Below are 26,142 nucleotides of genomic sequence, written 5' to 3'. Positions count from 1 at the left end.
CTAAGCATCGGCTTTGTGTCGATGCAGTTGCCCACTGGGGACTGGGGTTCGCGCCCCGGTCTCGTCAGATCCAACTATGGCCGGACTCGATGAAGCAGCAATCATTGGCAACGCTGTCTTCGGGAGGGGGTCGGAGTCGGCTTGTGTTCGTCACGTGAATGCGTCTCTGTGTGTGTCCGGAAAAAACAGTGGTTCGGCCTGGAGTCGCCTTGTCACGAAAGTGGGGAGGCGGTTTCCTTCGAGACTGCCGGCCGGAGAGATGCAGTTGGCGAACGCATGCAGTACGAGGGTGGGTGTTTGAATTAAAATAGGGATCGATTGGCCACTAAATTGGGAGAAATCAGAAATAAATTTATTAAAAAAAAAAAAAAGAAAGGCATGTCAGAAAGGAACGAACTGAGGAAGCCTCTTGGATGAGAGGCGAAACGTCTTCACGGATATATACCAAGTCCAGTTGCACTTCATTCAACTCCTTTGGATGAATCATTGCAACTACAAGAGTTTCTTGATCATACAGTCATAACTTCAAAAACAATTATTAGGCTGACAGGCCCAGTAGTATACGAAATTAGCAGCGGACAGATACATGCACACACAGGCAGAAAAACCTGTGTTTTTCCTGCCATGATAAGACTTTTGTGCAGTGCCCAATATGATTGAATGGGAAATATGGGGGGGGGGGTATTTAATATGCATCCACCAAGCTAGAAAATATACCTAATGAAAACATTTTGCCTGTCAATCTAGGGATGCATAGCCTCCTAGGCGGACCCTCGCAGGAACGTGACCAAGTCTAATATGAATTTGCACTTTCCAAGAAGAAAAGATTTGCCATCCGACCAAGAATATATAACATTTTCTGTTTTGACTGCAAGCTAGAGGAAGTTGTTCCTTCATAACATTCGCATTTTTGTGATTATTAACATTCTTTTAATTACTTTTGATCATGTCACTGCCCGATCCGAGACAACCTTAGATGTGGGTCGGGCATGTGCACATTTGACTTAGATCAGGCAGTGAAGGAGAGAAGTGTTGGTCAAGCAAGCTAGAGAGTGAATGAAGAGAGGGAGCAGCGGTAGCGAGAACAAACGTTTTTTGAAGGTTTTTAATCACCACAATCACGAAAAGTTCTTGACCGTACAGTCGTCATCTTCCGCCTTAATTTTCAGCTGCTGCTGTTAGGGGTTGCCACAGTGGATCATTTGTTTCTATTTCCTCCTGTCCTCTGCATCTTCCTCTGTCATGCCAATGTCTTCCACGTCCATAAACCTCCTCTTCAGCCTTCCTCATTTCCTCTTGCCTGGCCGCTCCATCTTCAGCATCTTTTTCCCAATATACACAGCATCTTTCCTCCACACAATATCCAAACAATCTCAATCTTGCCACTTTTGCTTTGTCTCCAGACTGTCCAACCTGACATGTCCCAGTAATATACTCATTCCTAATCCTATCCATCTTCATCCCTCCCAACGAAAATCTCAGCATCTTCAACTCTGCCACCTCCAGCGCCACCTCCTGTCTTTCGTCAGTACCACCGTCTCCAAGCCATATAATATAGCTTGTCTCACTACAATCTTGTAAACCTTCCCTTTAACTCTTGATGGGACCCTCATCGCTCTGTTTTGTAAACACCTGTTTTTTCAAAACACATCTCTCACTCTTCCAAACAAACACACAAGCTAACAGAGGGTGAATGTAGGCCTTTGCACCCATGAAGTCATTCTTCGGCGAAACAGTACCACTTTTGTGCACAGCATCATGGACAGTCAACAAAAATCCAAAATACTCAGTGCAGCTTTAAAAGGGATGTACGCAAGAAGTTTAAAGGGAAAATTCACCTTTTTTCAGCCTTATCTCTGTCTTTCTGCAACAGGGATGGCACATGAAAAGCACCTGCAGTTGTTCCCGGTCGTTTCTGCATCTCTGGAATGGCAGTGAAACAGAGTTTTTTTCCAGCCGGCAAGTGACGTATCCTGACATCACTTGCCAGCTGGAAAAACTAGATACAGCCTAGCAGGGTTTAGAACACTCTAATCCACTCTAAAAACGCTGCTCAAAAACATATCCTCGTTCTCTCGGCTAAGCTATGGTCCCGATGGTGGAACTGACGTCCCACAACAAAAGCACTGAAGATTTTATGGATGAGGATACAGAGGCTTACTACAGCAATGTATTCTGGTATGTGTAGGAGGTTTGGAAAAGATTGTGTGCAGGACAACATCGATTTTTCCGTCAATATCGTACACAGTGAGGACTTTATTGCTTCAATAGACATTACTCATCAGTATTGATTGCACATACACCAAACCATTGGTGAACTTTCTCTTTGAGCGCTGCATCTTTTACAAAAGCCAGAAACCCGAAAGCCGGAAATATGCAGACTCATTCAGGTGAAATGAAAACTCAAGTTGCCTTTACTTTAATAGCAATATCAAAATCTTAGAGGAACTGTTATTTTTCTAACAGCTACATTTATTTGATGTGTGTTTGTCACATCCAGGTTGTGATCAAGGAGAAGGTGTTGGAGCTGCTCCTCTACTTCACTAAACATGAAGATGAGGAGGTGAAGACCAAAGCCATCATTGGTTTAGGTAAATACTGCATGATCACACAGAATTCCATTATGTAATGTAAAGACCACAATGTATGTTGATGCAAAAGGAATAGCCACAGAGAACTTGTTAAAAGGGTGTGTGTGTTTGTGTGTGTGTGTGTGTGTGTGTGTGTGTGTGCGTGCGTGCGTGCGTGCGTGTGCATGAGTAAAGTTTCAGATTTTGTTTATGTGCTTGAGTGATAAAGAATGAGCCAACTAGACAGGAACAATAATAATTTGGTGGCTATGTAGCTATCAGTTGCTTATACATAAATATGTAGCTGGTGTCATAATGACAAGTTTCTAGACACAAATCATTCAATCTTTTTTATTTTGACACACATCCTTTTTAAACAGTAATTTTTGTTGAAAAGGGTTATGTTGTTAATTCAAACATGATAAACTGTTTGAGCTTGCTCCAGCGTGTTTCAAGAATTCAAGGCTGACAGGGTAAAAAGGTTGCTTATGTATCTGTCTTCAGTCTCAGTTGTCAAAAGCTGGACACCTTAATCGTTTTTTGCCAGTTTTGATTTTAATACTCCCTGTATCATAAAAAGTATGATAAATGGTTTCGGGCATTGCAGACTTGGCTCTCTATAAGCGTATCTTCCATTTATGGGCCAATATCACCACCTACTGGATCCTTTTTTAAATGGACATCATTTTCTTGAAGGGGGTCCATTTTATTCTATTCCTTTTTTTCTTTTTTCCCCCTCCCCATTCCATTATCCAAGCTGCTTATCCCAGTCGGGGTCATGGGGATGCTAGAGCCTTTCCCAGCAGTCATTGGGCGGTAGGCTGGGAGACACCCTGGACAGGCCACCAGTCCATCGCAGGGCCAGTTTTAAATAGTTTTATAATTACTTCCTTATAAATACTTAAAGACAAGTTTGTGAGTAAATGGCTCTTTCTCTTTAGTTTTGTTGTAAGGAAAACTTAGTATGAATCAAATCAGAGTAATTAATCATTAATAGCCTGACGCTTACACCAGTTACCATATTGCACCTGCTAATTAGAGGTCTGAGATGAAACTACACGATGAAGTAGATGAAGTGTTTTTGAAAGTCAATACAATATTGTGACAGACACCACAGTGTTCAATTGTGTTGTTATTTTCTTTATATCCTTAGCAGTCACATTGTGGAAACACTGTAAAGTCTGTTGTATCATATATCTGAGATATCTAATGTAAGCTTGGCTTTCTTGTACTATCGGCCTTGTAAGTAACTATTCAGTGACTGGCTAAATAATATGAAACTTTTCTGTCAGCATGACCTCTCCCGATAATCCTCAGTAAAATCAGTGTCTGTTCAAACACATACAGCTGTATTATGAGCCTACCTGATGCTGCTGTTGCTAGCAGATTACTGGCTTGTTTTCACTCACCAACACATTGTTGGTTTGTTTGTTTATACTGCTGGCAAGATGCTGCTATCAATCCTTATGTGATCAGACCCCGCTCACACAGTCCTGATGGGTGGATAAGAGCCTGTTGGCCAGACTTTCTAGTGTGTAATTATAATAAATGGTGTTTTTTATTGAAACTTTAGTTAATGCTTCATAAGTCACACAGCTTTTAATGAACTTTCCATTTTATTTATTTAATTAGTGTGTGTGTGTGTGTGTGTGTGTGTGTGTGTGTGTGTTTTGAGGTTTCTATATCATTCTGTAGTTTCCCAGTGGTGTTCCCTATGTATTCAAATCAGAAAATAAAAATTTTGGTTGAAGTACGTATGTCTTAGCATCAAAATACTATTTTCCCAAGCCTTACTAAAAGCTTTTCCCCATGTGACCCGACGTACAGTGCCTTGCAAAAGTATTCAACCCCCTTGACAGTCATCACTAATTTCTGGATTATAAAAGATAGTCACACATCTGTTCCTGAACAATTTTATTTTTGTGAACCCATAAACTCTTAACAGCATGTTCCCAAAGCCAAAATAAGTTATGTTTCGCTTACTTTTTTTTAAATAAATTAAAAACTAAAATATAGTGCTTGCATAAATATTCAACCCCTACATATTAATACTTTGTAGAGTACCTTTTTGCTGCAATAACAGCCATGATTCTCTTGGGGTGTGTACAACCTTTGCATATTCTTGAGTAATTTCTGCCTATTCTTGGCAGAATTTGTACGGGTCTTGGAGGTTGGTGGAACGGTGCCTCTGGACTGCGATTTTCAGTCTCTGCCACTGATTTTCAATGGGGTTGAGGTCTGGACTTTGACTTGGCCACTCCAAAATGTTCACCTTATTGTTGCTGAGTCATGCAATTGTTGCTTTAACCTTGTGCTTAGGACCATTGTCCTGCTGGAAGATGAATCTTCTCCCAAGCTTCAGGGTTTTTTTTTACCTCCCCCCCCCCCCTTCTTTTCCCTGACTGTACTTGGTCAATTACCCCACTCTTCTTAGCCGTTCCGGTCCTTGCTCCACCCCCTCTGCCAATCCGGGGAGGGCTGCAGACTACCACAGGCCTCCTCCGATACATGTGGAGCCACCAGCCACTTCTTTTCACCTGACAGTGAGGAGTTCCGCCAGGGGGACGTAGCGCATTGGAGGATCACGCTATTCCCCCCAGTTTCCCCTCCCCCATGAACAGGCGCCCTGACCGACCAGAGGAGGCGCTTGTGCAGCGACCAGGACACATACCCACATCTGGCTTCCCACCCACAGACATGGCCAATTGTGCCTGTAGGGACACCCGACCAAGCCAGAGGTAACACGGGGATTCGAACCGAAGATCCCCTGTGTTGGTAGGCAACTAAATCTATACCACCTGAATGCCCCCCAGCTTCCGTTTTATGGCAGACTGCAAAAGGTTTTCTTCCAATATTTCCCTGTATTTAGCTCCCTCAATTTGAACAAGGTTCCCAGTGCCTGCAGATGAAAAGCAACCACATAGCATTATGTTACCACCGCCATGCTTTACTGTAGGGAGGGTGTTTTTTAGGGCTGGAGCAGTGTTAGGTTTGTGCCACACATAACGCTTTGAGTTTTGGCCACAAAGCTGAACTTTCATCTCATCTGACCACAAAACCTTTACCCACATCCTAACTGGGTCTCTCTCATGCTTGGTAGCAAACTCCAAGCGTGCTTTTATATGCATAGTTTTGTGCAACGGCTTCTTTCTTGCCACCCCCCACCATACAGGCCAGATTTAAGGAGAGCCCGTGATAAGGTTGACTCATGCACATTTACTCAGATTTCAGCCACTGACCTCTGGAGCTCCTTCAAAGTGATTGTAGGATCATCTGTGACTTTCATCACCAGCCCATGTCTTGCTCAGAAACTTAGCTTTTAGGGACGGCCTGTCCTACAAAGCATCTGGGTGGTGTGATACAGCTTCCACTTTCTGACAATGGATCCAAGTGTTCCGTGGGACATCCAGATACTTGGATATTGCTTTGTACCCCTTTCCGGCTTTCTGCATTTTAATCAGTTTATCTCTTACTTCAGTATTATGCTCCTTTGTCTTCATCTTCTGATGACGTTCATGCCCAGCTAATGAACTTTACAGAGTGCTTTTTATATCCATAAATTAGACTGTTACTTAAATATCTCACAAGTGCATACTAATTATGTCCAACTGTGCTTACCTGAGTTTGTTTTAGGAATAATTTGTAATTTGTGTAAACTTGGAGCTTTCAGATGACAAGGGGTTGAATATTTATGCAAGCATTATATTTTAGTTTTTAATTTATTAATAAAAACTAAGCGAAACAACTTATTTGGCTTTGGGAACATGCTGTTAGAGCTTATGGGTTCCCAAAAACAATATTGTTCAGGAACAGATGTGTGAGTATCTTTTATAATCCAGAAATTAACGATAACTGTTAAGCGGGTTACTTTTGCAAGGCACTGATAGGCTTGAATTGCTACATATTCACCAATCTATGAGTAATATCCAACCAAAGCTGGAATACTCCTCAAGTGACTTTGTTACTGGAGACACGAAGTCCAGCGACAGCATTAGCAATAGCTACCAACATCGGCAGCATAGAAAGCGGGGGAGGAGAGCCGGATTCCTAGTTCAGCTTTGCCTTTGTAAACATCACACGCCGCTTCCTAGTATATTACTGCCCAACATTCGCTCCCTGGTTAACAAACAAGATGAGCTGAATATCCTCATATGCAGCAGACAGGACTTGCAAACTGCTCTGTGATGTGCTTTTCTGTAGGGATGCTCTGATCAATCGGCCGCTGATCATTATCGGCTGATTTTCATTCTAAATAGTTGGATCAAAGCTCTCTATAAAGGCCGATCAGAAGAGCCGATCAGAAGACGCAAAATACAAAAGACATAACTCTGTGCGCAGCAAAAGAAGCTCGCTAAAATGGCTTCGCCGGTCTGGCAGTTCTACAAGGTGTCCGAAAAAGACAATAAAATCACTATATGCAGTGTGTGTGAAGCAGAAATACCTCGTGGTGGAACGCAGCAATGACATTTTCATACCACGAACCTCATTAGAAATTTGAGAATTTGTCACCTCAAAAAATGTGGCGAGTATGAACGGCAAGCCAGCGCAAAGTCAGTAAAGCAAGTTAACCCTTTAGCAACTCAGTCTTCTGTCACTGGTTGTCAGTTAGGAAGACATTTAAACATTAAGAACCTTATAGCAGCGACAGTAAGAAGTCAAAAGAAATATCAGCCAAGATAATGGAATTCATTGGCCTTGATCAGCAGCTTCTTTCTCTAGTGGAAGTTGAAGGGTTCCGACGACTTATTACCTACTTGGAACCACGCTATATCCTTCCAGGGCATAAATATTTCACGGACGTATGCCTGCCGTAGTTATACCAAACAGTGTATACACATATTGACAGCATTTTAAAGGACAACGTCACATCAATTAGTTTTACAAGTGACATCTGGAGTTCAAGTGCATGTCCCATATCCCTGTTAAGCTTAACCGTGCACTTTATTGATCAAAACTTCAAACAAAACAACTTTGTTCTTCATTGTCAAGAATTCACAGAGTCACACACAGCGGGGGCTCTGGCTGTCTCATTCAGTGACATGTTCCAATCCTGGGGAATCCCGAGAGAAAAGGTGCACACTATTCTAAGGGATAACGCTAAGAACATGGCAAAGGCCATGAAGGATGCGGATTTACCCAGCCTACCCTGTATGGTGCATACACTCCAGCTCGTTGTTGCCGAGGGAGTATTGCGAAGCATCTCTGATATGATAGCTGCAGGGAGACGGATTGTCGGTCATTTTAAACATTCCCCGTTAGCATACTCCCAACTCCAACATATTCAGCAATAACTGGGCCAGCCTACAAAAAGACCACAGCAAAATGTATATACCAGGTGGATGAGTACTTTGTATATGCTACAGAGTCTACTAGAAGAGAAACAGGCACTATCTGCTTATGCAGCTGACTATGACTTCCCTTCAACTTTCTCTGGCAATCAGTGAAAATTAATCGAAAGAATGATTTCCGTGCTCGCACCATTCGAAGAGCTCATGCAACAGATCAGCTCATTAACTGCATCGGCTGCAGATGTTATACCATCCATTAGAGCTCTTGCGCGTCTCCTTGAGAAAACAGCAGATGGACCAAGGCATGAAAATGTCAAAAGCCGCTTTGTTGGAAGCGATCCAGAAATTATTCAGTGACATTGGATCTGAGCGCCTGTATGCAGTTGCTACAATTCTTGATCCAAGTCGAGAAAACGAATAGACCTACTACATATAATTTCTGTTATATAGGCCAAATGACCGATAAAAAAAATAAGTAGGCTATTGGTAAAAGGAATGCTATGTGTCATTTTCATAAAATTAATCAAACTGTGCTTTAAAAATAAGCAGAAACGGGCATCCAGGTAGTGTTACAGTCTATTCGGTTGCCTACCAACACGGGGATTGCCAGTTCAATTCCCCATGTTACCTCCGGCTTGGTCGGACGTCCCTACAGACACAATTGGCTATGTCTGCGGGTGGGAACTCGGATGTGGATGTATCCTGGTCGCTGCACTAGTGGCTCCTCTGGTCGGGTGGGGGCGCCTGCTCGGGATGGGGGGGGACTGGGGGTAATAGCGTGATCCTCTCACGCGCTATGTCCCCCTGGGGAAACTTCTTACTCTCAGGTGAAAAGAAGCAGCTGGCGACTCCACATGTATCGGAGGAGGCATGTGGCAGTCTGCAGCCCTCCAAGGATCAGCAGAGGCAGTGGTACAGTGACCGGGACGGCTCAGAAGAGTGGGGTCATTGGCCAAGTACAATTGGGGGAAATCAACTAAAAGAGAAAATAATAAGCAGAAACACTTGTAAGAGTTGTGCAATTTAATAAGATAGGCTATAAAAATGCAAATGGCCTAACCTATGAAAATGCATAAAATAGACCCAGCGTTTGCTTTTTTTGTTAATAAAAAAGCTACATGTTCTGCTTTCGAGTATTTTGGCCGCCCGTTCAGGCCTGGCCAGGAACAGCAGTATGATGAGAACAGTTCAGAGGCGAGTGGCTCCAAGCCTCCAGAGAAAGTACCACGAGCTGGCTCTTTGCAGACTATGTATGCTGAATTACTAAATGAAAATATGGAACTGCTGGCAGTGACACCAGCAACCAAACCACATCGCAGATGAACCTCTACTTGTCAGAGCCACTTATCCCACGAAGCTGAAAGCCGCTTGCTTTCTGGCAGGACAATAAAAGCCACTTGCCCGCAGTCACAGAAGCAGCACGAGCCTACCTCTGCACGCCGTGTAGAAGTGTAGATAGCGAGTGACTTTTCAACACAATGGCGAATGTTGTAGATGAGAAGAGGAACAGGCTGACTTCCAAAAATGCCGAGATGCTTATGTATAAGGAAAAACTTGGCCATCGTGCTTAAGAAGTAGATTAAGCTAAAGAATGGTAGCCGTGGCAGGTTGTAAAAACGTGTATATTTTGAGGAATGCTTTTTACAGTATTTGGCTATAGCCTTTCTTTGTTGCCGTTTTATATTGTCTATATTTGTAGTAGGCCTAAATGTGGAAAGGCTCTGTATTTTGTTCCATCTATTGGAATTGATTTTTATTGCCTTATATAGGCTATAATGGTTTCTTATGCTTTGAAATATAGTGCATAGTGCTGAGCACATTTAGCTTTTATTCCATAGGAAGGCTAAAATATTTGCTAAACTGCTCTTTAGCCAAGCATAGGCTATTATATTGATTTCAGTTTCTTCATAACCTACATGACCTAATAAGAGAATGAAATATGTTGCCTTCCAGTTGTCAATTTGATTTTTTCTCAGCTCTTGATTATATTTCTGCAATGCTGTTAAGAATAGTTACTTTTATTGCTATAAATAGTAAATCAATAGATAATGCTACCCAATAAATAGAACACTTATATGGTTGTTATATGGTTTGGAGACAGTGGTACTGACGAAAAGACAGGAGGCGGAGCTGGAGGTGGCAGAGTTGAAGATGCTAAGATTTTCACTGGGAGTAATGAAGAAGGACAGCATTAGGAACGATTATATTAGAGGGACCGCTCAAGTTGGATGGTTTGGAGACAAAGCAAGAGAGGCAAGATTGAGATGGCTTGGACATGTGTGGAGGAGAGATGCTGGGTATATTGGGAGAAGGATACTGAATATGGAGCTCCCAGGAAAGAGGAAGGCCAAAGAGGAGGTTGATGGATGTTGTGAGGGAAGACATGCAGGTGGCTGGTGTGACAGAGGAAGACACAGAAGACAGGAAGAAATGGAAACGGATTATCCGCTGTGGCGACCCCTAACGGGATTAGCCAAAAGTAGTAGTAGTAGAATAAATAGAACACTTAAAATGAATGGAAGATCCCCATCCCCCCCACCCACCCTGTGATCAGCAATCGGTATCAGCCGATTCTGATTCCAGTGATCGGCCCCAAAAACCCTGATCAGAGCATCCCTATTTTTCGGTAACTTGGCTGAACCCAAACATGCCAGACTCCATATTACACAAAGAAGGCTTTTTGCTGCACCGGGCCGACCACACCGAGGACTGAAACAAATAGAAGGGTAGAGGTGTGTGTTTTCAATCAGAGATGGTGTACAAACACTAAAAATCTGTCAGTCATGCTCTTCGGAGTTACAGTCACTCATCATCAAGTGCATACCCTACTTCTACCTGCTGTGGGAATTTTCTTCCAAAATACATACTAATTGCTGTCTACATTCCACCACAAGCTGGGGTCAGCTGCTTCCTAGAAGTTAGTGAACCACGCTATGGATGTTGAAAACTAGTACCTAGATTCGGTGGTGCTGATACTCGATGACTTTAACCATGTCAACCTGAAAAAGACTCTACCAAGGTTTAAATAGCAGATCCATGTCACCACCAGGTATGACAACATGCTAAATCAATGTTAGTGTCATCTCTGATGCATTTCATTCCGTGGCTTGGGCACCCCTGGGACAGTCTGGTTATAACACAATTTTTCTAATTCCCAAGTATCGTCAAAAAATGAAACACACAAAACTACTACGGTGATGAGACAATGGTCTCCCCAGGCTATGGAGAGACTTAGTGACTGTTTAGATATTACAGGCTTTGTCTGTCTTTAAGGAGTCATGCCATGGCTTAAGACGATTACACCAGTACTATTGTCATACACCCATTTCTCAGAAACTCTGTGCATTCCATCCAAGACAGTGACTGTGTTTAGTTAGAACAAGCCATGGTTCAGCAGTGACATTCAAGAGGGGCGATAGAGAAATCTAAAAATCCACAAAATATTAATTTGAGCAGGCAGTGAGGAAGGCGAAGGCCAATTACAAATGCAAGCTGGACAATAAGCTCTTGGACATGGATGGCAGAGGTGTGTGGCAGGGACTGCGGCAAGTTACCAACTAAAAGGCCAAACACTCAGCCTGTAATGATGACCTCATGCTCCCTGATGAACTTAATGGATTCTACTGTTATTTTGATAAAACCTCAACCCGCCAACAGAGTCTTCCTACAGTAGAAGCCCTGCCTGAGTCCACCTTTTGTGATTGGGAAGCATGAGGTCAGGTGTCTGCTGTGCAATCAGAACAGCAGGAAAGCTGCAGGCTGTAATCTTGTGTCCTCAGCCACTTTAAAATGGTGTGTGGCTGAACTTAATTCTGTTCTAACTTGTATTTTTAATTGGTTTATCAACCAGTGTAGGGTACCAGCATGCTTTAAATCTTCTGCAGTAATAATTCCTGTGCCTAAGAAGTCCATTGTTAGCTGTTTAAATGATTCCAGGCCCATTGCCTTAAAATCTGTTGTAATGAAAGTGTTTGAGCGTATAGTATGTAAACCTATGTCCAGTGCTGTGCTAGATCCCAATCGGTTTGCGTACAGGGCCAATAAGTCAGTGGATGATGCTGTATCTCTCTCTCTCTCTCTCTCTCTCTCTCTCTCTCTCTCTCTCTCTCTCTCTCTCTCTCTCTCTCTCTCTCTCTCTCTCTCTCTCTCTCTCTCTCTCTCTCTCTCTCTCTCTCTCTCTCTCTCTCCTCCATCTTACAGCATCTAGAGTTGCCTGCCACCTATGTTCTAGTACTATTCATTGACTATACTTCAGTTTTTAATACAATAATACCCACAAGACTATATAAACGAACTTTTGTAGGTTTCAATCAGTCTCTATGTCTCTGGGTCTTGGACTTCTTACAGGGGAGAACAGAGTGGTAAATTCAGAAATACATTTTCAAAGTCATTGATCATTATTAGCACAGTTACCCCTCAGGGGTGTGTCCTCTCACCTTGCCTTCACTCATTATACAGCAATGACTTTATTTCACACTCTGACGCTGTAAAAATGACTAAGTTTGCTGATGATACAACACTGATGGGACTGATTTCCTGTAATGACACAGCTTATAGAAAGGAGATCTCCTCGTCGACTGGTGTAGCAATAAAAATCTGGAACTAAGCATCAACAAAACTTAAGAATTTGTGGTTGGCTTCTGTAAAAATCAGGGAGATCTACTACTGCTTGCCATTCACAACCAGAGAGTGGATCATTTCAAATTCCTTGGGGCTACAGTCTCCCCCTCCCTGAAATGGGAAGACAACTTCACCACTATCCAGAAGAAAGCTCACCAAAGACTTCTTTCTAAGGCAGGAAATTTAGAGTGTCAAGGGTTGCAATGTTACAGTTCTACAGAGCTGTAATAGAACGTTTGCTTGCTTTCTCGATAACTGTATGGTATGGCAATTCTGCAACCCATGAGGAAAAATAACTTTTGGACAGAGTTGTACGCACAGCTTTAAAAATAATTGGCTGTGAACTCCACAGGTTTTTTTAAAAGAATTATTTTGAGATACTTTATTGATCCCCGTGGGGAAATTACACTCTGCGTTTAACCCATCCTCGCTGTGTAGCTTGGAGCAGTGGGCGGTCGCCGTGCAGCACCCGGGGACCAACTCCAGTTCGTCTTGCCATGCCTCAGTCAAAGGCGCAGACAGGAGTATAAACCCTAACATGCATGTCTTTTTGATGGTGGGGGAAACCAGAGCACCTGGAGAAAACCAACCGCAGACATGGGGAGAACATACAAACTCCACACAGAGGATGACCTGGAATGACCCCAAGGTTGGACAACCCCGGGGTTCAAACTCAGGACCTTCTTGCTGTGAGGCGACAGCGCTAACCACTGGGCCACCATGCCGCCCATTAAGACCAGAACATCTTGCTTCCACAATAGCACTTACCCTGAAGCAATCGGCATTCTCAGTGCTTCACTGATTGTACAAGTATAGACGTGTATGCGCTTTAATTTTTCACTTTAAGGGCATGGGCCATATAGTTGCACTAACTGAATTATTGTAATATATTTGTAACAATATGTTTTTGTGGACACTCCTTGTTTTTATTGTGTGGTTATATGTTTACTGTTGTGATCTTTGAGAATACAGAAACAAATCCAAATCCACTGTAAAGTTGATATTGCAATAAATTATTGAATCTTGAATCTTGTGGTGGGGGCTGAGGGAAGGGAGGAACGGGCATCACTGCTAACCCACGTCACTGCTTTTTGCTATCAGCTGGGTGGGCATTTCCGTTTGAACAACCTGGAAAAGAACGCAGATGGCATCGGCCTTTAAGCTGCAACTCAGCTGTTCGACTGTCCTGCCAGAGACGTTTTCTGTCCTCAGCACCCTATACTTACAGTCGTTTTATCTGTCATAATATATTGGCTGACTTGGGCTGGGTAAGGTTAACAAAACTACTATTGATTTGAGTTACTAGGGGATGAAAACTAGGCGATTGTCCCAAATGAAAATCTTAAGGTATCACCCTCATAAAATTCATAACTCACCAACTTCGAATTTTTCTAAAATGCCTTTGTTTCCTGTGTAACTTTCCTCTGTTAGGCTTCCTTGTGATCATGCATCCCAGCCAGATGTTTGTGCCTGAAGTGAAGTCCTTGTACAATGGCATCTTGGCTGACAGCGGCTCGTCTATCAACCTCAAGATCCAGATCCTCAAAAACCTCCAGACTTACCTTCAGGAGGAGGATACACGGATGCAGGAAGCTGACAGAGAATGTATGTGAAGGCCTTGATACGTAGTGATACAGTGATAGTCTTGTTTAAAACTCTGGAAAATGGGCGCCTCTGTAGTCGAATGGTTACAGCTTATACCACATGGCCATGTGGTCGCAGCCATTTCTGATTCAATTCCAGCTGCTGAGCTTTGTTGCATGTCATACCTCCCTCTCTCTCCCTTGCTGAACATCGTTCAGCAAAAATAGAATCTGAAGGAGTCGGATACCAACATTCTTTTATATGTATAGTTTCTCTCTCATATGTACAGTATAGCATTTTACGAAGGATGCATGATGATATCGTCATGACATTAGTATCTTCTGTTAAAAGCTTAAAAAGTTAATTATCGGCATCAGCAGATATGCACATTTCTGCTGATGTGCCTGGCTGATAAGGTGACATGTTAACTATGCAAATGTGACGATGCTAAATGTTTATTATGAGCGCCAGCAACAAGCTTAAAAATGTCTGTTGTATGGAAGTATTTGAAGCAGATAACAATTGCTATTTGCAATGCTTGTGAAGTACTAGTGATGCAAAGAGGGGTAAAACAACACCTTTAACACTACCAATTATGCATCTTGAGAGCCGTCATCCTGAACACCACGAAGAGTTTGGGAAAAGTAGGCAAGAAAAAACAGCGCCATCGAAAACTTGTCAGCAGCCTCTACTTCAGTCATTTAACAAAGCTAACAACCACCCAAAGGTGAAAGCCCTTAACACCAAAATCACTGAATTCAGTGCTCTTGATAACCAGCCATTCACTTAAGGCTAGTGTAGTGCCCGTTCGGATATAATCCCCACCTCTGACCACAATGTGGGTTGCAGCGGCAGACTGGCGCTGTTCGTACGGGGACACACACAGACCTACCTACCTTCCTTCCTTCCAAGTTAGATAACCATGAGTAAATGTCTACATTTGTAAAAGGAGACATTTAGGGTAGACTCAAAGGAAATGTTTACCGTCTGTCTACAACAAGTAGGCCTTCACAATAAGAGTAATAGATTAATTCTAGTACAGGAGAGACTTAGTGTTCGCTTCAGTTAATAAAAAAAAGGTGTATATATCAGTATCGGCAATCGGCCAAAAATGAGTTGAAAATATCAGCGTATAAAATATTGGCAAAAATCCAATATTGTGCATCCCTATGTTTTACCTTCACCTTTTAAAAGCTTTTTTTTTTTTTTTGGTTGATTGAGAGAAAAGGTCTACACTTCATTCGGTGACACTTTCTATGAAGCTTGCATCTGTAACACCCTATAAGCATCTATAATGCCCTATAAGTAGCTATAAGTCATTGTAAGATTAATTATAACCATGTATACGCCCTCACAACACCTCATAACCACCTTTATGATACATTATGTCGATTTAAAATGGATTTCTGCATTATAGATATGTCATCATTAGCCTGTTTATCTGTCAGATGTCATAATGCATCATAGCCAACTTGTTTTGCTGAGGTTTTGTAGAGATGCATAATGAGACTTCAGTGCTATTTCACAGTCTTCAGCCATAGCCGTTAGTCATTGTAATACACATTATAGGAAAGTATAGGCATTATAGATGCAATAGATGCTTATAGGGCATTATAGATGCTTATAGGGTGTTATAAATGCAAGCTTCATAGAAAGTGTTACCCTTAATTCTAATTTCAGTCTTTGATGCTTTCATTTGAGCATGTCATTATAGGCCTGAAAATTCTTCACTCTGTCCCTGCAGGGAACAAGCTGTCAAAGCAAGAAGATCTGAAGGAGATGGGGGACATCTCCTCGGGGATGAGTAGCTCCATTATGCAGCTCTATCTTAAGCAGGTTCTGGAGGCGTTCTTCCACACCCAATCCAGTGTGCGCCACTTCGCTCTCAACGTCATCGCTCTCACACTCAACCAGGGTCTTGTCCACCCTGTACAGGTGAGAATGGAAAAGCAGGTTTTTTGGTATGGCCGAAACTTTTCTTGTGTACATCAAATCATGATTAAAACCTATGTGGAACATGCATTGCTCTAAGGCTTTTTTTTTTTGTGCAGTGTGTCCCCTACCTGATCGCTATGGGAACGGACCCAGAGCCCAGCATGAGGAACAAAGCCGACCAGCAGCTCGTTGAGATCGATAAGAAGTACACCGGATTCATCCATGTAAGCTGATTTCTACTGTCATGTCAAGTTACAAATGATAGTCCTTACCCACTGAGATACTCGAGAACTTGACTCACACAAATCATTGTTACATAAAAGAGAATTCCAAGTTAGTTTTTAAAGGATAATCAATTGACTCAGAGGTAAACCCCATCAGGTCAGCTCTATCAGCCCTTGATATATGTAGTAACAGTGAGCCACTTCAGCAGCCACATGTCGGCACTGGGAATGGTGACTTCTGATGACTTTGCTTGACTTCTGAAATGAAGTGACTGAAATCTAAGAGCCAGAGCATGTGATAGAGCCAGGGCAGAGCAAAGAGCAGGAGCGGTGATAATTTCGTTAGAGTGATGAGTGCCATTTTTTACATTTGGAACCTTGCCAATTGTGTCCATTCCAGATCACTCAACCCAGAATTACCTGCTTCTCGTAGCTGCAGTTCAACTTTAGGTAGATTTAATTTTTGGCAGTGAAAGATGGAGTTTTTGAAATATTTTACCAGAGCCACAGACAAAACTTAAAAATGTAAGAAAATTTTAAGAGATTAATTGCTGAACTGGAAGTTAGGAGAGAATGTGAAAAGTTTGTTGATAAGAGCAAGGATTCCTTATGGAATCTCAAATAACACGTTGCCAGGAAGCGTGACGATGTGCTACTCAAACATTTTTATGCCTATGACCAGCAATTAGTTTGTTGTTCATGTGTAATTGTCCCTTAATTAAATGGTAGGCCATACAAATAACTCATTTATTCTCCTCTAAATTGAATATCATGGCAAATGTTTCTGCAGTTGAAACATTTCATGTTTATTCTGAACAATGCCTCACCTCTTGTGCCTGCTTTAAATTTGCAAATAGAACCTTATTCATAAGGCCTATGAAATAGCTTACATCTCAGAACAAGCACCATTAAAAAATAGACCATCATCGCTTATGTATTAATGTTGCTGTTGGTTATGTCAAACTGTACCGATAATTTTGGAGAAAACCAAAAAGTCAGTGGATGTTGCTTTTTTTCCTTCGAGCATAAGCAGTACCAGAGTGGAGTGGAAATGAACAGGACGAGCTACTAAGTAGAGCATGCACACAATCTCCTAACTGTTCAGTGGAGTTTCAAATCGCTCTGTTACCCCCACATGCTCTGCTTAGAGCATGCCTCTAGATTAGAACTTCATCAAATGCAAAGACAATGAATGACATGTTGCTGCTTTGTCACACTGAGGATTTATTTTTCCCTCAGAGCTGAAGAAGTGGTTCAATGAACTAAAGGAATGTGAATTCTAAATACTCTTTATTTTCTTGTCAAATTCTGAAACTGATGTGATATACCCCTCCAAGAAAGTTGCTCCAACAGTTGCTGTATATTAAACCTTTCTTCTTCTTCCTCCTGTTTTAGATGAAGGCAGTAGCTGGGATGAAGATGTCTTACCAGGTGCAGCAGGCCATTGCTTCATCCCATAAGACTATCATAAGGGGCTTCAGACAGGATGAGACCCACTCAGCACTCTGCTCCCACCTCTTCACCATGGTTAGAGGGAACCGGCAGCACCGAAGGGCTTTCCTTATCTCATTACTCAATTTGTTCGATGACAGTGCCGTAAGTTAACCTGTATGCTACTTTATGCTGGCAATGCTAAGTATAAAAGTACTTTTAATAGTTGAAACCATCTCAAAATCATGATACGGGTAATTTTACAGATAATGTTGATTCCATTCCCAATTATGCTTTGCATTCTGTGGATTTAATGGAGCAGCTCCAAATGACTAGCTTCTTTTTTTTTTCATTTTTTTTTTTCACCTGTACTGACAAATCTCTCAATCTTGCTCTGTCTCTATGACCTCTCTCCCTTTGACTCTTGTCTCTCTGCAGAAGACGGAAGTGAACATGCTGCTGTATATAGCAGACAACCTGGCCTGTTTCCCATACCAAAGCCAGGAGGAGCCTCTATTCATCATGCACCACATAGACATCACTTTGTCTGTGTCTGGCAGCAACTTACTACAAACTTTCAAAGAGGTAGGATGTGTTTATTAAAAGGTGCTGACCAAATCAAAGAGTTGGTGGTAGGAATGTGCTTTATAGTGAGAAATTGGGTTGGATAATATTTCAAAGCACATAACAGGACAACTCACAGTAACATTTTAGTTTATTGGAGCCCCGTTAAATCAAGTCAAGTCAATTTTATTTGTATAGCCCAATATCACAAATTACAAATTTGCCTCAGTGGGCTTAACAGCAGCACAACATCTTGTCCTTAGACCCTGTCATCGGATAAGGGACAACTCCCTAAAAAAAAAAACCTTTAACAGGGAGAAAAAATGGGAAGAAACCTCAGGGAGAGCAACAGAGGAGGGATCTCTCTCCCAAGACGGACAATGTGCAATGGATGTTGTGTTTACACAATTTACAGAATACAACATTGAAAGAGGATAAACAGGATTATAATGGACTTACAAAATTTATGAAGAATATGATGCACAGGATGCCAAGCAGTGTCCAGACGCCAGTGGAACAGTCCAGTTAAATGTAGCGAATTCAGGGGAGAGAGAGCAGTGATACCTGATGCACTTAGGGCTGGTATCACTCATCGTATCCACTCCTCCCATCTTGGAGTAGAAGGATGTCTCAGGAGAGTGAGGGAAAGTGTTTACTGGCAAGGGATGAATGAGCACATAAAGACTTTAATCTCCAAATGTGACATATGCAGGTCAGTAGACCCTAAGCAACAAAGAGAAACACTACACCCTCATGATATGGCACACAGACCTTGGGCCAAGGTAGGGACAGACCTGTTTTCCTTTAATAACAAAGACTACTTGATAACTGTAGACTACTACTCCAACTTTTGGGAGATAGATTATCTACCAGACACTAAGTAGCACAGGGATCAGAAAGCTAAAGGCCCACTTTGCACAACAGGGAATACCGGATGTTGTCATTTCGGACAACAGACCGCACTATGTGTCTCAGGAGTTTCAGCGATTCAGTCAAATGTGGGAGTTTGAACACAGGACATCCTCACCTCACAGCCAAGTGTCTCATGCTGAAAGCTATGGCTGCAAGACAGGATCCATACTTTGCTATACTGGACCATCGCAACACACTGAGCCAAGGTCTTAACACGAGCCCAGCACAGAGACTACTGAATAGGAGGGCAAGGACCCTTCTTCCTACCACAGACACTCTGTTGGAGCCGGTAATAATGGACAACACACAAGGACTGATGCACAACAGACACAGGAGAAGTACTACAACCGCACAGCGAAGGACTTTGGCCCTCTTAAAAAAGGTGACAGTGTGAGAGTTCAATCTTTTGAACAACATAAGGTCTGGAGAGTGCCAAAGGTGATAAAAGCAGTGGGCCACAGATCGTATGAGGTGGCACTGGAGTCAGGAGGTGTTCTGAGAAGGAATCGTTGTCATCTCAAATCCAACCACTGCACATCCGCCATGTCTACACAAATAGGGACTGAGAGACACACCAAAAGTGGAAGGGGTAGATCAGAGTCAAGCAGGGGACCAACACACTATCACTACAAGGTCGGGTCATCAGATTATCAGACCTTGCTACCTGAAAGACTTTACTCAGTGATAAGAATATGGGTTTGGGACTCTTGCAAAGACTGAGAATAGCGTAAGGTTTGGTTGGAAAAAAGGAAAAAGAAAAGAAGGAAAGAGATGTGGAAGTGGAATGTTTATACACAGTTTGTTTCTTAAAATGTTTGGTTATGGATATTTGAATTGACACTTGTCAATAATTATTATAAGAATACAGAGTATATTGTTAGAGTATAAATTTAGTTATTTACAAGTGATATGTTGATTGATTTATTTACTGATGTGTTGATAACATAATTATTTTGTTTATTGATAATAAGGATCACTTAGAGTAAATGATATGTTGACTAAGGGACTTTACTTCACAGACCCTGAGTGACGCTGGCTAGAGATGAAAGTAACTGAACTGTATGACTTAAGGATTTCTGTTTATAAAGTAATAAGTAAGCAAGTAAAGCTTTAGCCGTCCATTCTGTAGGGTTAAGTAAAGAACGGAACAGAATGAAACATGGTGTCAGCGGTGTCAACGGTTTTAGTTGTCGTTTGATGTGGACGAGTGTAGCGGTGCAGCTAGCTAGCTAATTAGCTTTGAGGAGTCGACTGGCTAACCACCTAATGCAACGGGGGAATGAGAAAACAAAAACAGCTGACATCACAATGGAAGGACTGAAACCTCCAGCAATACCTGCTTTGGACTCCAACAACTTAGCCAAGTCATGGAAGAGTTGGAAGGAGGAGTTTACATTGTACATGGACGTTACCATGCCCGATGCAGAGGAAAGTACAAGAGTGAGGCTATTCTACTATCTCATAGGAGAGAGTGAGAGAGAACTGTTGAACACTCTGGCAAGTGGCAGCATGAGGAGAACAGTGAGTTCAATGGTGGCGCTGTTTGATGGAGACTGTAATCCAAAGGTAAATGAGACTGTTGAGAGATACAGGTTTTTTTATGAGAAACCAAGGATTAACAGAAAACGTTGACAAATACGCCACAGACTTGAGAATGCTAGCCAGTAGTTGTAATTTTGGAGACATTAAAGACTCACTAATAAGAGAAACCGGATTGTGTGTGGCACAGATAGCTCAGCAATGAGGGAGAGAATACTCAGGGAAGAGAATCTGACACTTAAAAAATGTCTGCAAATATGTAGAGCTACAGAGCTGTCAAGAGAGAACAGCAAAACACTACAAGGACAGATAGTAGAGGAAGTGCATGCCCTGAAACAGACAGCCATGAAAAGCAAAGAAAACGAGATCTGCTGTAAGTTTTGTGGTAAAACCCATGAGAGAAGCAAAAACAATGCCCAGCTTTTGGAAAAAGGTGTAAGACATGTGGGAAAGGAAATCACTTTGCTTTACAATGCAAATCAAGAGCAGAGAACAAACAGCAGGAAATATAAGCCAGTGCATGTTGTCTCGGAGCAGGACAGTGACACATATGAGGACATTATGACCATAACAGAGGAGACTTTAAACCAAGTAGAACGGAGTCACAGCAAAGACCAACAACTCTATGCAGGAATAATGATAGGCAAGAAACTAGTTAACTTCCAGATAGACTGTGGAGCTACCTGCAATGTGATTCCAGTACATCTCCTAAACCCAGACACACAGCTGGAGCCCACAGAGAAAGTGCTGGTGATGTATGATAAAACCAGGCTTAGTCCACTTGGTAAGATCAAGATCAGAAACCCCAGAAACAATAAATTGTACCGACTGGAGTTTGAAGTGGTGGACCAGAGAGGCAGAATTCTTTTACTTGGCAGGAAGGCCAGTGAAGCCATGAAGTTAATAAAGGTACAGTGCGAAAATATCCTGGCGATTAACAACATAGTGAAAAAAGAACTGAGTCATGTAACAAGTGAGGAGAGATGTGGCGGACACATGACGATGGAGAAAATCAAAACTGAGTTCAAAGATTTGTTAACTGGGGATGGTTGTTTGAAGAAGGAATATTGCATTGAAATAGACAACAGTGTACCACCAGTGAAACTGCCAAAACGCAGAGTGCCAGTTGCTATGATGGCACCTCTTAAAGAGGAACACAAGGATCTGGAGAAAAGAGGGATCATCACACCAGTAGAGCGGAGCACAGACTGAATAAGTAGTATGGTCTCAGTGACAAAACCAAATGGGAAGCCAAGAATCTGTATAGACCCAAAGCCACTGAATAGAGCACGTAAAAGGAGCCATTTTCCCCTACCTACGATAGATGACAGCCTCCCAGAGATGTCAAAGGCGAAAGTATTCACAGTTTGTGATGTAAAGCACAGCTTCTGGCACGTCAAATTAAAGGAAGAGTCAAGCTACCTCACCACATTCTCCACCAGTGTTGCCAAATGTACAATAATTATCGTATTTGTACGATAATTTTGCCCTCTGTGCGATGTACTATCAATAATGACAAAAAGTCCCATAGTGTACAATAATTTGGTCATTATTATTATTGATTGTACAGAGGGCAAAATTATTGTACAAATACGATAATTATCGTACATTTGTGAACACTGTTCTCCACCCCATTTGGCCGATACCGTTGGCTGAGAATGCCGATGGGTATAAGTCCAGCACCAGAAGTCTTCCAAAGGAAGCTCACACACAAAGAGAACATGTGGGAATGGACTTGTGTACAGAAGGAAGCATCTCAGAGGCTGAAAGACAAAATAGCCAATGCACTAGTTCTGAAATACTACAACCAGGACGACGAGTTGACGCTACAGTGTGATGCATCAGAAACAGGACTGGGAGCAGCCCTGACACAGAGAGGTAAACCAGTAGCATACAGTAGTAGGGCACTCACACCTTCTGAGAGGGGATATGCCCAAATTGGGAAAGAATGTTTGGCAATAGTGTTTGGGATAGAAAAGTTTCATCAATATACCTATGGCAGACAGGTGACTGTACAGAGTGACCATAAGTCACTGGAGAATATTCACAGTAAGCCACTTTTCAGTGCACCAGAACAGTTAAGATAAGCGTTCACCTGATTTTCCTGTTCATTTTGTTCATTTTCTTCCTTGTGTTCTAGCTTCTGCTTAAGGAGCCACGGCGCAAGGTTAAAAAGGTAAATAAGGAGTGGAAAAATTCATCAGATGGGGAGGAAGAGGACGAGAAGATGAACTGCGACTCTCCCGGGAGTAACGAAGAAGAAAACACCAACAGTGATGATGACGAAGAAGTAGTACGGCGGCCAAAGAAGGCCAAAAAACCTGTTGCAGACTCAGACAGCTCAGATTCAGACTCGGATCTGGACAATTTGGCTGTTGAGGATGTGGATAAGTTGATGAGGCTCCTTCCAGAGAACCCCTCAGGTCTCCTGGATTTTGCCAATGCTGTGCAGGGAATCCTTTTACTACTGGTTCTCAAACAGCATCTCAAGAACCAGTATGGATTCTCGGACAGGTAAGCCTTATAAAGCATATAATCACAAAAAGCTTTGTCTAAAAAGGATATTTTTTTCACTTTTCAGTTCTTATCACCTGCATGAATTTTAACTGCATAAAGCTTATGTATATATAAGCGTCAGTATTCAAAATTCCTTACCCCTTCTCATTCAAACTTCTTTTTGCAGTAAAATTCAGAAGTACTCTCCAACAGAGTCAGCCAAGGTGTACGACAAGGCAGTGAACAGAAAAAGCAATGTTCACTTTCACCCCCGCCAGACCATTGACTTCATCTCCAACAACATGGCTAACGCCACACTCAGCAATGACGTCAAGCGGCGGATAGTCAAACAGTACCTTGATGTAAGCAAATAGGGCCTAATATATAGATGGATTTTGGAGCCCTTAATTGATATTTCAGGGATCTGTTTATATATTTTAATTTTTCCTTATGTCTGAACGCACCCATTTAATAGAGAAAAAGGTCTTATAGCACATCACCAAAAACATTACTTTATCGATTTTTCAAAATTTTTGTTGATATAAAAATGCAGGCCAATATAACCTGATAAATGTCTTGAATTTGTTATTCAGCCCTATTAAACAAGTATGACTTAGCTGGTTTTAGCGAAATTATTTGAACTTGAAAGGCTTAAAACCATTGAAAGCCCCTAATAGTTTTTTGGTTCTTTTCTGTAGCACTTGTTTTTAAAAGATTATATGTATAAACTCTTTTTAAGATACAAGCCTTGGGGTTTTGTTTGTGTTTGAAAGCCGAATTATCTTTTTTCTTTTTTTCATAGTTCAAGATTCTAATGGACCACCTCGACCCAGATGAGGAAGATGAGGAGGGAGAAGCGTCTGCCAGTACTAACATCAGAAACAAAGCCATAAATGCCCTGTTGGGAGGCTCTGGCCCCATTCATGGACCTAGTCCACGGAATCAGGCAGGACCAGAGACGGACGATGATGATAGTGACGGTGACGAGAGGAACCCTGGGGTGAGAGACGCACACTTAAAATAGCTACAAAAGCCAATCAATATGAATACGTGTAAATAAAATGTTTTGACTGACAGTGATACAAAATTTCGGTCGATAAGGAAATCGTGAAATGGCTCCACACTGCAAGCGTTTTTATTACTCTTAGGACATAAGGCAGTCATTCACTCACAGCATAAGAGTTAACTGAAAGTGCTCATTTTGAAAGCTACTGAAAAACATCTGAAATTTTGTTGCATCCCCGCTAATCAACCTTGTAGGGAAAAATAACCATAACAGAGATTTCAAACTTTTCCGTTTCTCTCCTCTCTTTAGTCCTCTCGAAGGTCAAAGCGATCAGGTGACTCCTCAGATCCAGGCCGTATGAGTGAGACGGTGGAGGTTATGGATGTGATTGCCCTCTGCTGCCCTAAGTACAAGGACCGGCCACAAATAGCCAGGGTCATCCAGAAGACATCCAATGGATACAGTATCCACTGGATGGCTGGCTCCTACTCTGGACCCTGGGCAGAGGCCAAAAAACGGGACGGCCGCAAATTGGTGCCTTGGGTGGACACTATTAAGGAGTCGGACATCATCTACAAGAAGATTGCCTTGACCAGCAACCACAAACTGAGCAACAAAGTAGTGCAGACTTTACGCTCGCTTTATGCAGCGCGGGAGGGAGGGGCTAGCTAATGGCCCCTGTCGGCCTTTTTTTCTTTATTTTTTTTTTCTTTTTTCTTTTTTTCTTTTTTTTTTTTGTCCCCGCTCCCCTCCCCGTTTCTACTTTATCAATCAGACACCTCCTCCTCCCTGCTCCTACTCTCCCTCAACCTGCCACCTCCAACAACACAGCCAAACTTCACTGGATTCCTCCCCTCCCTCTCCTCATTTTTGTAAAAAAAAACAAAAAAAAGAGGGCAAGAATATTTGACACTACATACTTTTACATGCGTTATTCTTGCGAAAAATGAAACAAAACGAAAAGACTTATTATATTAGAGACTGCTCTTTTTTTGTTTGTGTACAAGTGCAGAGGATAGAATCCAGAAGGCATTAAAGGAATAATTCACCCAAAATTATCCCTGAAAAGGCTATCAGAGAAGAGAACCGGAGGGAAATGTTTGTCAACATTGTTGTGGGAGCTCCTTCGCTGTTGTGCAGCAGATTCTAGTCGCTCATTTTTACTCCCACTGTATCATAGTTTAACATGACAAAAAACTAAAATGTTTATATCTCTGAAGACAAAAAAGCTGTAAAAAAAAAAAAGAATAAAACCTTAAGTGAATGTTGAAAATTAGTCTTTTTGATGTTCTTATTAAAGTGTTTTTTGGAGTTTATTATACTACTAGCACCCTGATGGTTTTTTTTTCCTGTTAGCTTTTAGATCTTTTGAAAAAAATAATTTTTATTTTTGTCCACTTTTATTTGTCCATGCTGTACAATGGCAGAGTCCTCTGGATATAATTTATTCTATTTCGAACTACGCATGCAGTATATGTGGCCTATTGCAGGAGGATATTTTGTAAATGTAGATTTTGATGTATTAGGTCACCCTAGTAATAAGAGGAAAGGGGATCCATACCCCTTTTGGTGGAACAAATACTGCAATAAATTTTCTACTTCTTTGTCACTTGTCTGCTGAAAGTGTTACATGTGATCCTTTCTTTTGGCATATAACGCTGGAATATCCTATCGTATAATAATAATGTTGCCATTTGTAAGACTGTTAACAGCTATTTGTGTCTGCTGTACAAAGGCCTAATAGCCGAGCTGTTGGCTAGACCTAATGTGAAAGATTTGAAACTGCTGTTAACCGGGTATTTTACGATTCCACTTATCAGACCAATGCTGCCAAATTGATAACAATTAAAAAGTGTAGCATTCACAGGAAATATGATTTGGGCTGCAAACGACATTTCTTAGGAGATATAAAGAAGACTGAAGAGATGACAGATGATTCGGACACCACGTGGCTGATGTGATGTTGGATGACG

The 26,142-nt window shown here is 41.9% G+C and overlaps 1 protein-coding gene across 3 annotated transcripts in view; it reads left to right on the top strand.

Annotated features, from left to right (window-relative positions):
• The window catches only part of nipbla (NIPBL cohesin loading factor a), a 100,798-nt gene extending 75,014 nt beyond the window's left edge, over positions 1 to 25,784 (top strand). For all 3 annotated transcript variants that reach the window (XM_056290196.1, XM_056290197.1, XM_056290195.1), the window contains 10 exons: positions 2,501 to 2,591; positions 13,910 to 14,083; positions 15,807 to 15,997; positions 16,114 to 16,221; positions 17,617 to 17,817; positions 18,091 to 18,237; positions 22,808 to 23,181; positions 23,351 to 23,525; positions 23,966 to 24,163; positions 24,479 to 25,784. In XM_056290196.1, the coding sequence (XP_056146171.1) occupies positions 2,501 to 2,591; positions 13,910 to 14,083; positions 15,807 to 15,997; positions 16,114 to 16,221; positions 17,617 to 17,817; positions 18,091 to 18,237; positions 22,808 to 23,181; positions 23,351 to 23,525; positions 23,966 to 24,163; positions 24,479 to 24,841 (2,022 nt within the window). In that variant the 3' untranslated portion in view covers positions 24,842 to 25,784. The remainder of the gene's footprint in view (positions 1 to 2,500; positions 2,592 to 13,909; positions 14,084 to 15,806; positions 15,998 to 16,113; positions 16,222 to 17,616; positions 17,818 to 18,090; positions 18,238 to 22,807; positions 23,182 to 23,350; positions 23,526 to 23,965; positions 24,164 to 24,478) is intronic.
• The last annotated feature ends 358 nt before the right edge of the window (positions 25,785 to 26,142 follow it).

Source organism: Lampris incognitus, chromosome 1, assembly GCF_029633865.1.
Source record: "Lampris incognitus isolate fLamInc1 chromosome 1, fLamInc1.hap2, whole genome shotgun sequence".
In the NCBI taxonomy this organism is placed as follows: Eukaryota; Metazoa; Chordata; class Actinopteri; order Lampriformes; family Lampridae; genus Lampris; species Lampris incognitus.
This window is presented reverse-complemented; position numbering and strand designations above follow the sequence as displayed.